The 13341-nt window shown below is 48.4% G+C and overlaps 4 protein-coding genes across 4 annotated transcripts; 2 read left to right on the top strand and 2 right to left on the bottom strand.

Annotated features, from left to right (window-relative positions):
- Positions 1-774: 774 nt before the first annotated feature.
- Positions 775-2360, bottom strand: N7443_007651 (carboxylesterase/lipase family protein; the record flags this gene model as incomplete). Its single annotated transcript, XM_056887707.1, has 2 exons — positions 775-1109; positions 1157-2360. The coding sequence occupies 2 exons, from the start codon at positions 2358-2360 to the stop codon at positions 775-777; spliced, it is 1539 nt and encodes a 512-aa protein (XP_056739398.1).
- A 1030-nt stretch (positions 2361-3390) lies between these two features.
- On the top strand, positions 3391-5197 carry N7443_007650 (uncharacterized protein; the record flags this gene model as incomplete). Its single annotated transcript, XM_056887706.1, has 2 exons — positions 3391-4512; positions 4574-5197. The coding sequence occupies 2 exons, from the start codon at positions 3391-3393 to the stop codon at positions 5195-5197; spliced, it is 1746 nt and encodes a 581-aa protein (XP_056739397.1).
- Positions 5198-6003: 806 nt separating this feature from the next.
- Positions 6004-8097, bottom strand: N7443_007649 (uncharacterized protein; the record flags this gene model as incomplete). Its single annotated transcript, XM_056887705.1, has 1 exon — positions 6004-8097. The coding sequence occupies one exon, from the start codon at positions 8095-8097 to the stop codon at positions 6004-6006; it is 2094 nt and encodes a 697-aa protein (XP_056739396.1).
- A 2968-nt stretch (positions 8098-11065) lies between these two features.
- N7443_007648 (GMC family oxidoreductase) lies at positions 11066-13006 on the top strand (the record flags this gene model as incomplete). The annotated part of the gene is made up of 1 exon (XM_056887704.1): positions 11066-13006. The coding sequence occupies one exon, from the start codon at positions 11066-11068 to the stop codon at positions 13004-13006; it is 1941 nt and encodes a 646-aa protein (XP_056739395.1).
- Between the last annotated feature and the right edge of the window lie 335 nt (positions 13007-13341).

Raw genomic sequence — 13341 nt, 5'->3', positions numbered from 1 at the left:
AGGCACACTATATACCATGTCATCGCTTTCACTACTACAATATGCAAAAAGTTTTGTACGGGGCATGGTGGTTAACTAGCACGAATAGATATTGCATTTCCAGGATTAAAGGGATCGAATTAGCCCTATTAGATACATTATGTATGTGTGTGAATTCATTTAACCTTGCCTTAAGAGAATAGGACACCTTACTGGGAAGATATGTCGCTGAACCAGAGAAATCTAGAGCCGATGCTTAATTAGCTAAAAAGGGGTGGCTATTAGTCTCCTGGAAAATTGCCCTTTCATGCTATAATATATGGTTGTGCCCGATCTCGTTGTGCCCGCATGAATGCTATGGATTGAATTTTACGCCCTACTAAAATGTCGAAGTCTAGAGCGAGGCTGTAAGAGTTCCAGCTATCTTCACAAAAAGCACGCAGTTCTTCGAAATTATTCTACGATATCCGCATCTAGGTTTAAAGGGTGTACCTAGTCAGGATCTTATCATACTGATCGTTAAGGACATATGCTGTTAATACTCACGATTTCTTTCATAGCATTCGGATCAAGCTGAACTGAATTTGGCTAGGGAAAGTCCCACTGCTGTTTCTTGGTTTATTTCCTGTAGGTCACCAGAATTTCCATAATTACATTTTCCGGCCTAGGCTAGACCAATAGTGAACATTTAATATATTTGGAAGCATATTTATCCTAGTAGCATACCACAGACGTGTAGATATACGCAGCTGTCAAGCAACATGGTAATCGTGAGCTAATACAAGACATTATTGTCTAGTAAGCTACAAGAGTAGCGAACCACTCTTTGAAAAGAGTAACCTTCTTGCTCCAAGCAATAGGAATCTGGCCCCAACCATCACCGACGTGCTGGACCTGCTTCTTGGAGCTGACTGCGGGCCAAGCAACAGTGGTATCAGCGCCATTGGGATTACCAGTCTTGATGAAGTTGGCCCAGTAGTCGTTCATTTTTTTGGCAATCTCGTAGTCCTCAGCCTTCCACGGCAGGTCAGTAGTGGCGTATAGATTGTTCAAGACGTAATTGATCTCAGACTCGTGGTAAGCACCGGAGGTCTGACCAGGGGGGCGTGGTCCCAGAAGTAGTTCCAAACCTTGGAAGTCTTGGAGCTCTGCCACATCTGGGTCCACAACCAGGTACCGACCTTGGAGCGGTCAGTGAACATAGAGTTGTAAGCACCTGCAGCAGTGGATTCGTTGGCGGGGTAGAGCTCAAGGAAGCGGTCGGCCCAAGCACCGCTGTAGGTCTCATTGAGGTCCTCGTAGTATTCCTCGAGGGTGAGCTCGAGACCGTAGGTGGCGCCGTTCTCATCTTTATTGTTTCCGGTAATGACAGGGACATCGTGGGCGAGACCTTTCTTTAATATATTGAGGTAGGTATCGGGCATTGCATAGTAATCAAGGGTAGCCTCGAACATAATAGTGTCCTCTTTGGTGGTACCGGTGGCACCATTCAGAAGCTCCTCCGTAGTCAAAATACGGGCCTCAGCAATACTAGAGACGTTGATATTTGACAGATAAGTCACGCCATCTTCGAGAGCGGTATCGAGAGTGCCGTAGGCCTCCGCCAGGCTGGTACAGAGAGGATCGTGAGGGTCACGCACACCACTTTCAATGATGGCTCCAACAATCAATCCCTTAGTGAGGGGACTGTACAGAATGTGCTGGGTAGCGGCAGATCCAGCAGACTGGCCCTGAACGGTGATATGATTGGGGTCACCACCGAAGTCGGCAATGTTTGCCTTGATCCACTTTAGAGCGGCGAATTGGTCGAGCATACCCCAATTTCCCGAGCTGTTGGAGCCAGTAACCTTCTTGAACTCCTCAGAGAGCTCAGGGTGAGCGAGCCAGCCGAAGGGACCAGTACGGTAGTTGTAGTTGACGAAGACAATACCCTTGTCGGCCATGCCACCGCCGTCAAACAGAGGATCGGCAGCAGTCGATTCTGCCGGGTAACTCCACATAACCACTGGGAGCTTAGCATCGACGGAATTGGCGGGAGACCAGATGTTGAGATTCAAACAGTCCTCGTCAATAGTGAAGTCGTTGTTACCTGTAGTGGCGGAAGGGCACACAGGACCCCAGTCGCGCGCATCCAAAGTCGAATTCCAGGCACTAGCGGGCTGAGGAGACTTCCAGCGGTTCTCACCACCGGTGGTAGCAGCGAATGGGATACCTTTCCAGACAGTGATGTCCTTCCAGTTCGTCATATTACCGGTGTTGGTGCTGTTGAAGGCAGGGTATCCCTTAACATAGCCATATTTGGTTTCGATGATGGTATCATAAAGAGCGGCAGAGGCCAAAGGCACCAGGCCCAACGCAACGGGGAGTGCAATACCACGCATAGTAGCTGATTCGACAAAGAGAAAGTGGATTGGTTCTTCAATTCGAATTCAGGAAGATCAACATGGAGTCTTATAATAACTTCTTGTCTTCGATGTTTCGGTCATTCTCTCGATCGAGGCGTGTCGGGAATACCCGAAGAAGATTAACCTGTGCAACGCGTCCTCCGAAGGCTCTTTCTCCTCTCCAATTTAATTGAAGCTGGGCAAAATCCTCTAATATCCATCTAGATATGCAGATCCCGATCTCCGTGATACGCATACGTCGGAGTTAGCTGCTGCTGCGGGACTAGCGTTGCTCGGATATAACGGTCGGGAGCCCCAATCCTAGTGAAGAATCAGTTCGGCCCGAGAGCATACGTCGCAACACGCTCCTTAATTTTAAACCGCCGTGATTGATGAGATACCGCTGACGTGGCCCTTTCAATGTTGGGGTTCTCCATGATAGCCCTCTCACTAACGTGCTGCATAGTCTAGGATGAAGGGAGATAGCGTGCAAGGTTACAGAGTATGACACCGGGAAAGAAGCCAGATTGGATAAGGTCCTGATCCAAAAACACGTGAAAATAGACTCGGCATACGAAGGTCAATAAGCTGTTTCGTACCCACTCCGAGCGAAACAGCCCGCGCCGATGAAAAAACCGGTTCCTAGAGCTTTGCGTTTGTCAAGATGCGAGACCTAGAATATCATAGGGCTAAATTACCATATTTGGATGGTTACCATAGCGGGTATTTTTTTAAGCCCTGATCCTTTCGTCGGGGATCTAGCTAATTGGTGGGTACTTGTCTGTATTCACCACGATCGGCATGAACTCTTCAGGGGCTACCCACCCCGTTATTCTATCATTAGACGCGTCATGAGTGAAAAAAACATGGCGTTGTCAGCAGTATAGCTTGATGGTACCATGGCACTCGGGATGAAACACATGACTTGGTAATTGTTTACGAGGAGCATATAAACTTTCCAAGATGAGCCACTTTTGCTCAAGAACATTCAAACAAGACTCGACGTACCGACACGGCCGGACTCAATATGCATAGAGCTCTGTCACTTCTTGCATGGTCATGCGCAGCCTATGCTACTTCTTTGCGCAGCGCATGCACTGCCTCCCATATTCGCGATTCCTTGCCCGAAGACGGATACATTCTCGGCGTTATATTTGATCATTCCTCGGTCACTGCCAGTCCCGTTTACAATGCCTCTCACTCTGGCGAGGTTTTCTTCCCGGATGCGACTATAAACTACTGCAATATCACGTTTTCCTACACCCACACAGGATCTGATCAATCTGTGATTGTCGGATACTATATGCCCTCGCCTGAGAACTTCAAGAACCGATTCCTCGCTACTGGAGGCGGTGCGTACGCCATTCAGTCGGGGTCTATGTCAGCCCCTGGTGGCGTAATGTATGGCGCTGTCTCTGGCTTTACAGATGGAGGATTTGGCAGCATGGATACCGACTTTGACGACGTTTTCCTGCTCCACAACGGAACTATCAATTGGCCTTCTGTGTATATGTTTGGCTACGAAGCGATTAAGGAGATGACCATCATCGGCAAGCAGCTTACCAAGACTTTTTACGACGTTGCCGATAACAGCAAGTTGTACTCCTACTACCAGGGCTGCTCAGAAGGTGGTCGCGAGGGTTGGTCTCAGGGCCAGCGCGCGGGCGAGGAGTACGATGGCTTAATCATCGGCGCACCTGCCATTCGTTACGCACAGCAGCAAGCTAACCACCTCTACTCGAACGTTGTGGAGAGGACCATTGACTACTACCCTCCTCCATGCGAGCTGGAAAAGATTGTGAATGAGACAATTTCCGCCTGTGATCCTCTGGACGGACGCGCTGATGGTGTCGTTGCTCGCTCTGATCTCTGTCAGCTTTATTTCAATATGACTTCCATCATCGGAAAGTCGTATTATTGTGCTGCCTCTACCAGCAGTACCCTTGGCCTTGGCTTTGGCAAACGTCAGGCTTCAACTGAGCCAGCCCAAAACGGCACTGTGACGGCCGAGGCTGTTTCCGTTGCTCAGACAATTTTGAATGGCCTGTACGACTCGCAAGGACGCCGTGCATATATATCTTATCAAATGGGTGCCTCTTTCGATGATGCTGCGACCACTTATAACTCGACCACTGGCGAATGGGAATTGGTATGTTCTCGACTTAGTCTTAGCTGAGGGGGCTTGTGCAGCATTATGCTAATTTAAACAGAATATCGCTGGTGCTGGTGGTGAATGGGTTGCTCGCTTTTTGGAGTTGCATGATGAAGACAACCTTTCCACCTTAGAGGGCGTCACCTATGACACACTCGTAGGCTGGATGAAGCAGGGAATGACCAGATATATGGACTCACTGCAGACTACCCTGCCTGATCTTACTGAGTTCTATGAGAACGGTGGCAAGATCATCCACTTCCATGGTGAGCAGGATGAGTCAATTCCCACTGGGTCATCGGTGCACTATTACGATTCTGTTCGCCAAACTATGTATCCAAAAATGACTTATAACTCAAGCACCAGCGCTCTAAAGGAATGGTATCGCCTTTTCTTGGTCCCTGGAGCTGCCCATTGTGCTACCAATACCGCTCAGCCCAACGGACCCTTCCCTCAGACCAACTTCGAGGTCATGTCTCGTTGGGTTGAAAATGGCATTGTGCCTCAAACTCTGAACGCAACTATTCTCCAGGGTGAGCATATAGGAGACAACGAGCAGCTTTGTGCCTGGCCTCTTCGTCCTTACTGGAGGGACGGTAAGACCTTGACCTGCGAGTATGATCAGGCCTCGATTGACACCTTTGACTATAATTTCGATGCATACAAGCTGCCCTTGTACTAGATCCTGGTAGATTTGAGATTGAGACTTGCCTCAACGGTACCTATTCTCACTTATCTATCCACTGTATTTGGATAGACTATTCTACATAGAAAGAGGCTATTTCTCCCCATTTGAATCTTGATTTAAGAATTCCTTTGAATTATGTTAGATTATTCCATATGTCCATTTCTTGCCTTCTTTTCGGAAGATAACTTAAAGCTGCGTAGAAAGAATAATTCACTATATGTGCTCGTAGACATTCATCTCCAGCTGCGGCAGAAAACTCTGATATATCGCCGCAAAAGGGATAGGTAGGTTCAGGCTAATTCATTGTGGAGGTCCACGTGCTAAGTTCCGCATGGGATAATAAACCATGACCCAAATTCGGTCAGGGTATGTCCCCAGTCTGCATTGTCAGACGGCCATCGAGCCATCCCCATTTCACTATTTAACATGATGTTTATCTATCTTTGTAGTAAACCTGATCATATGCTCATCGACGTTGACTTGAGAGCTGGTCACCCCTGAGCTTGTGACTAATCCTCAGCACTCTACACCATGGGCGCCCTGAACACCCTGAACACCCTGGTCCGGATACATTCTCTGTGTTTCTGAGCTAACGTGCCCTACATAGAGACCCTCGAAGTCACAGGCCAGCCTCTATGGTGGGCCCGATTCCAGCTGGTGGAGAACAATTACAGCAGAAATCGCTTGCCACAGGCTAATTGTGATACATGCCAATCATACTGCATTCTGTACGTATGGGTTAGCCCACACGGTGTCTACCTGGACCACACCATGGATTGTCGCGTAAAAATGCGTGCATTTCACTGTATCCAATAGATCGCTCGCGCTGGTATGACGCGGAGGGTGTGATCAAGGTAGCTCAAGGTTACTAGTCGGCCGTCAGGAGAGAAGGCCAGGGGGCTAGAAAGGCCTTTGAGGGTCTGGTTTAGAGCACCCGTGGCGGTATCCCAAAGCCGGACAGACCCGTAGGAGCCCGAGGCTACCACTCGGCCATCAGGAGAAAAGGCTACCGACAAAACTATACTGGAATGGCCTTTGAGAATGTGCTGTAGAGTGCCCGTGGAGGTGTCCCAGAGCCGGATGGTATGATCCCTAGAGGCTGAGGCTACTAGTCGGCTGTCGGGAGAGAAGGCCACCGACAAAACTGAATCAGAATGACCTTTCAGAGTCCGTCTGTAGATGGTTGACGAAGGGCCCGTGGGGGTACTATCACATAGCAGGACGGTGTGGTCAACACAGCCGGAGGCTACTAATTGGCTGTCGGAAGAGAATGCCACTGACAGAACCCCACCAATATGGCCACTGTTAAATCGATGTGCTGAGGATCTCTGCCAGATCCTGAAATTGTGAGTTACAGGCTTAACGGAGTAATCAAGATAGCCAGAGGCTACTAGTCGGCCGTCGGGAGAGAAGACTACCGGACTAGAATGGAGTTTGAGGGTCTGATGTAGAGCACCTGTGGCGGTACCCCAGAGCCGGACAGAACTAGCAGGAGCTCCCGAGGCTAATTCTCGGCCATCAGGAGAGAAGGCCACTGAATCAACACGAAATGAATGGCCTTCGAGGATCTGCTGTAAAGCGCCTGTGGCAGTATCCCAGAGCCGTACAGTCCGATCCTGAGAGCCCGACGCTATTAGTCCGCTGTTAGGAGAGAAGGCTACCGACAAAACCCCTTTAGAATGTCCCTTGAGGGTATGCTGTAGAGAGCCTGTGTCGATATCCCAGAGCCGTACAGTTCGATCCTCAGAGCCAGAGGCTACTAGTCGGCCGTTGGGAGAGAAGACTATCGAATGTACCAAATCAGAATGGCCTTGAAGGATCTGCAACTTCGTGGCGCATTTTTCATCGCTTTTTGGTAACCTGGATGTATTGCGGTCTTTGACTTCGGCCACATGGCCATGACGTGGCCTCAAGATTTTTGAAATACTTCGTTCGCTTTGCACCTTTTGGGGGACAATTCGACAAAGCAGGTCTTTCGCATATGCTGCCGCAACCATTGCCGCAAACCCTTGCCATTCTTTACTCTTGTGCGAATCGGAGTAGTCGCAAATACCACGGATCACAAGGCACGGAAAGTTGTTCATCAGCCCGGCCGCTTCCATTTCAAAGCATAAAACACCCTTTTCCGCGGCAAGTCTATCACGGACCGAAGCATCCTTTATTAGCTGATTGCTTGACGCAATCAACCCGTAGTGCACGGCAGAGCTGTCTTCATCCTCAGCTCGAGGATTTCGCGACATCAAACTTGTTGAATCATTACCACAAAATATTGCGCAAGATGATCCACTTTTTTCTGGATGAACGATATGGTTTTGGTAAAGCCGGTCACTTTCTTGCTCTGGCCGTTTATATTTTTTCTGTAGCCTTAGCTTTTTCTCAAGAACCTTGTTAACTTTCTCTTCAAGTCGATTGCCCTCGCTCTCATACCGCGCTCTAAGTCCGTTAACCGCTGCGAGGAGGATAATAGGTGGCTGATCGAGAAAGCCCGTCAACTGAAAGCTTTGGCCTTGTATCGTTCTACCGAAATCGTACTGGATCACTCCACCTCGGCCATTGAAAGGAATGCTAACCACAACATCACCAAGGCGTATATCGTGATTTGGGCTTGGCGCTCCGCCACCGATACCGACCATCAGACCGATTCGAACATTTGGGAAGTTATGCAACATATCTTCGGCAACTCGCGTTGCCGAGGAGGTGCCGTATAAACCTAAAGGTAGAACAGAAATTACCACATTGTGCTTTCCGACCCTGCCCAATGTATAGTCGTTTTTGTTGTGAGCTGGCAAGTATTCTGGGCCCTCGTGCACTTCATCGAGGAAGGCTTGAGCGGCAACATATTCAGAGGTGATCGCGCAAATCCAGCCAATAGTGTAGTTTTTTGGATCAGACATTCTAATCAAGGCATAATACGAACACACCAAAGTCAACGTGAGCAAGGTTGCGAAGGATCTGGACACCTCTAGCAGTGATTCCTTCCTCTCCAGGAGGCGGGAAACGCGGGGCGGACATCTTTTAGCCTCATCCAGTCACGTGAAGGACATCAAACTCCGTGCCTCGCACTATTCGACTTTCCTTCTCTCTCCTTCCACCATTATTACCATACCTGGGATACTGGGCCGTCGTCTTGACAAATCGGGGTTGACGACAGAAGCCAGTTTCTGGCCAGGTGGCATCCCATCATTTATCCTGCCGAGACGAGCCTAGTTGAGGTGTGGAGTTTCCCGCCTATTGTTAAGGGCTGGCACCGGTTTGTCCGGGATAATTGGGTTTCTAGCAATGAGGAGAGGGACTATTCTAAGGCTCTCCAGCGTCGATCCTTGATCTAATGACCTGGACGTCCACAGAGCAGGACTTTCAGGATGTAAGTTGCATCGGGTATTAAAGTCAAAACAATGGGGAGGCTAAAGCCAAGTATATATATACCGATAAATCCCCGGAGTCAGAGCCTCGGTTCACGCGTGAGGCAAGGAGATGAGGAAAAGATTCGCTCTCAATTCTTCCTTCATATCTAAGCTGAGTCTAACACCCTCTAGGAACTCTCCACATATGGATGTAAAGATGGCGTTTGCGCATGGAGTAGCTGCTACCTTATCGTAGAGGCCCCGAAACCATCAACAAACTGGGCGCTATGGTTGAAAATGTTGTTAATGCGCTATGACTTGAAAATGAGCTCCATATTGCTTATGAAGCATTTGTTCTATCTCCTTAGAAGAATGAGGCTATTATTCTTGATAATTTCAAGCGGTACCAGGTTCTTGAGACTGCCAATTTTAACATCGTTAAGCTAAACAGCGATGGCCAAGTTCTTTTGACCCTTATCATGAATCTGCTATGCTCGTGGACAAACGTGCCTTGAATACAGGATATGTACTTGTTGCGATCTTTGGCCTTGGTGAGAGTCTCGATGATTTCTCTCGCGTCCGTTTTCTGGACCTTTTTGATCCTTGTGTGCGAATTCAAGGCCAAGGAGAAAGTGTTGAGGACCAAATGGAACATTTTCAGTCTAATATGGCTCCAGATGATCCGAAACACTGGTTAAGAAAAGAAGCGTCAGCTCGGCACCAGTGGAAAAGAAGAAAAAACAAAACAAGAACTAAAATAGATTTGGCTCATATAATCGGGATGAAACAGCCACTTTTGGGTGTCTTATATTTTTATAGGGAGTTGACCGACACCCCTCTGGAGGATGATCGGGAGACGATAGAAGAAAAGCCAAATAAGCTCGGTACGGGGTATTTGGAAGCAGAAAGAGAAGGGAGTGGGCTGGCAAAAGACTTTGATCTATTTGACTCGGGCTTTGAATTATAGTTAATAACCATGATCTATAACTAGAGATCATTGGATCGAATGAGATTTGGCCGTTCAACAACAACTATACCGCCTTCTGGATCTATCCAAGTCCGATTTTAAAGCCAGAATTGGTCTTTTTTGGCACTCGTCAGTGAGGATTGAATTGGCTCTACGAAACACGGTTGGCTAGCGTCAATTGGAGTCAGTTGATGTTTATGACTGAAAGCTGTGTTCATTGCTGGCAAGAGAGAAAGTATTAGACTACTTAGCTCTTCGAGAGTTAATCAATGGGAAAGACTTCACTTTTGAGCCCGTTGTCTTTGATCTGGTCGAACACGGTCTTTCATCCTATAGCGAACAATGTTATTCTACATCTCCGTCATGATATCTCACGTCAGGAACAACCAAGAAAAAAACAAGGAATGTTTTAAGATCTTTTTTTTTTTTTGGTTCTGGAGCTTGAAATGAAAGGAGTGCAAAACAACGTTATGAGAACGATGAACAGATTTCAACCCCTATCAAGTCTAGTCAACACTTTTTGGCATTACTTGTGGACCATGCTACATATTACCCCGCTTGCTCGTGACCTTGATATCCCTGTGGCAATCCTAGCAATTTTGTAAGATCGATTGAAGGCAGAATCCCAACATAGGTTGTTACTTTATTGCTCTTTCTTGGTGGTGCCAATGATTAGCCTAAGACCATAGCTACAGAAGATTGTTTATTACGGCCTCAAGTCAGATAGCAGGATCATTTTCGAATCGAACGAGAGAAAGAAAAGCGACCGAGGCAATTTCCAAGCGAACTTTCTGCACCGAATGTTCCTCGTGACCCCACATGAAAGCCAATGAATAGAATGAGAAATCAAGGAACGCAAAGAGGCCTATGACAAGTTTTGACAAGTCGAAGACTGGGGCACCCCATAGGGTACCCACTTCGGGAACCCACAATCCGAGCCGCAATACGAATACAACTGTCAACCCGTTCCAAGAAAAGGTCGGGGGTCCCGTGCGAATCGCTCAGCCTGACAGGATAGATCTTCAACCCTAGCAGATATTACTGGTCAAAAGTGGCCGTACAGGTAAACTGAGGAAATCGGGATTGTAGGGAGGAAGAGGAAGGTTACTGTAGAAAGACGGTGTAAACAGTGAGCCTCGGATCGCCAGAGTGGCAATGAATCCCCTAAAAAGAAAATCCACAATTTCTTGGCATAACAAACTTGTCAGGGATTATTAGTTCAGAAAGGAGAAACCCCCGATAAAGGTGGAGCCCCTTGGTGATCGACAGGGATGACAGGTAACGCTGCGGAGTCCCTATTAAACTATCGATGATCGTTCGGGAATTGCTTCTCTAAACGTACTAGGTTCAGCTGTGCAAGCTGTCTGCGGGTAGATCGCCACGAGCTAGTGGAGGCGACGGCATGTCTTCAACGGTTTTGGTGAAAATGCTTTAATGCAAGATACGAACTATCCTTTCTCAGGGGGAAAACAAACACTGGATATAAAATCTGGAATCCCATGACATTCCTTTTGAAATGTCAATTCACCTATAGTCACTCTTTTTTTCCTTATGATTTTTTCCCATCTATTTGGCCTGCTGGCCGCCACAGCCGGCCTGGCCAAGGCCGTCAACATCACCGGTTATGAATATGTCGTCGTTGGTTCCGGTGCTGGTGGTGGTCCTTTGGCCGCCCGCCTCGCTTTGGCCGGTCATAAGACACTTCTGCTCGAGGCTGGTGATGACCAGGGTGAAAACTACAACTATACTATCCCTGCCTACTCTGCCAGAGCCTCAGAGGATGAGAAGCTCTCGTGGAACTTCTTCGTGCACCACTATGAAGATGATGAACGCCAGGCTCTCGATTGGAAGACGAGCTATGACACACCCGATGGCGGTATATACACCGGCCTGAGTCCTCCTGAGGGCTCAACGTTGAAAGGAACCCTCTATCCTCGTACAGGAACCCTTGGTGGATGCACTGCTCACAACGCCTTGATTGCAGTCTATCCCCACCAGTCTGACTTTGAATACATTTCGACCCTTACCGGCGATAGTTCTTGGACACCTGAAAACATGCGCAAGTACTTTGTCAAGCTGGAGAGGAATGGTTACTTGCTCCCCGGAGCTAAGGGCCACGGTTACGAAGGCTGGCTGTCAACCGAGACCGCGCCCCTCAGCATTGTTTTGGAGGACCCCCAGCTGCTGGATATGCTGACGGGAGGAGCTTTTGCTCTTGGTAACTTGACCGATAACATCATGAACATTGGCACTCTGCTGGCTGGCGATGCCAATGCGGATACCAAAGCCCGTGACACCAATCCTGGCTACTACCAGATCCCTATCTCGACTGATGATGCCCACCGCAACGGTGCTCGCGAATTCATCATCGCTGTGCGGGATGCTAAGAACGATGATGGCTCTAAGAAGTACCCTCTTGATGTCCGCATGAATACCCACGTCACCAAGGTGACCTTCAATGAGACCGCCAGCCCACCCCGTGCCACCGGTGTCGAGTTCCTCGATGGCGAGCATCTTTACAAAGCTAGCCCAATGTCCAAGTCTGCCCTTGCTGGTATTCCCGGCTCCGCCAGTGCATCCCGTGAGGTTATTGTCGCCGGTGGTGTGTATAACTCGCCCCAGATCCTTAAATTGAGTGGTATTGGTCCCGCCGATGAACTCAACAAGTTTGGTATCAAGGTCATTAAGGATCTCCCTGGTGTCGGCACCAACCTGCAAGACCACTATGAGATCTCCGTGCAGGGCAAGATCGAACATGATTTTTCCTGCTTGAACAAATGCACCTTCAGCATCCACGACCAGGCCGACCCTTGTATCAACGAATGGGAGTCTCCTATCCTCGGCGACCGCGGCATCTACTCATCCCCCGGTCTCGCTGCTACCATGCTCTACAAGAGCTCCGTGGCCGATGATGAATTCGACATCTTCTGCTTTGGTGGACCGGTCAACTTCCGCGGCTACTTCCCTGACTATAGCATCAACGCCACCGACGAACATAACTGGTTTACCTGGGCTATCCTCAAAGCTCATCCCCGCAACACCGCCGGTACCGTTGCCTTACAATCCGCCGACCCCCTTGACATGCCTAAGATCACCTTCAACTACTTCGATACCGGAGTCGGCGACTACGCAGCCGATCTTACTGCTCTCTATGAAGCCGTTGAGCTTGCCCGTGACGCCTTCAAGCGCCAGCTCATCAACATCACTGAGGTTCTCCCAGGTGACGCCGTTCAGTCCAAGGAGGACATCGAGACTTATGTCAAGGATGGCGCTTGGGGTCACCACGCCTCCTGCACCTGTCCCATTGGTGCCGATGATGACCCAATGGCCGTGTTAGACTCTAAGTTCCGCGTTCGCGGTGTCTCTGGTCTCCGTGTTGTTGATGCTTCCGTGTACCCGAAGGTTCCGGGTACTTTCACAGCTGTGTCTACCTACATGGTTGCCGAGAAGGCTGCTGATGAGATCCTGAGCGAGCTCAACACCAGCTCTTAGTGTACAAGGACGATCAATCTTCGATGTGAGATTGAATTTCGAGGCCCTTGGTAAAGGGGACTGTGTTCAGTCTTAACATTGCGGAACAATTCCATATTATATATTTTTAATTACTAGATCTTTCAACAAGGAACAGAATCCTGTATATGATCCACTGAATTTGTTGTTTTCTGTTTTTGTCTATACCTAGGTAGCTAGAATATGGTGTCTACTTCTGATATATTTACACTGTGCCATTTTCTTGCTTGAAAGAGAGTATTCACGTCAGAAAGTGAGATAAGTATATTGTTCCATATGTCCGTCATAAAGAAGCTATGTTACAATATTTACTCCCC

Source organism: Penicillium atrosanguineum (assembly GCF_028827265.1).
Source record: "Penicillium atrosanguineum strain IBT 20685 chromosome Unknown utg000006l_segment0_segment0, whole genome shotgun sequence".
Classification (NCBI taxonomy): Eukaryota; Fungi; Ascomycota; class Eurotiomycetes; order Eurotiales; family Aspergillaceae; genus Penicillium; species Penicillium atrosanguineum.
Note: the sequence above shows the minus strand (reverse complement) of the source record. Positions and strands in the feature narration are given on the sequence as shown.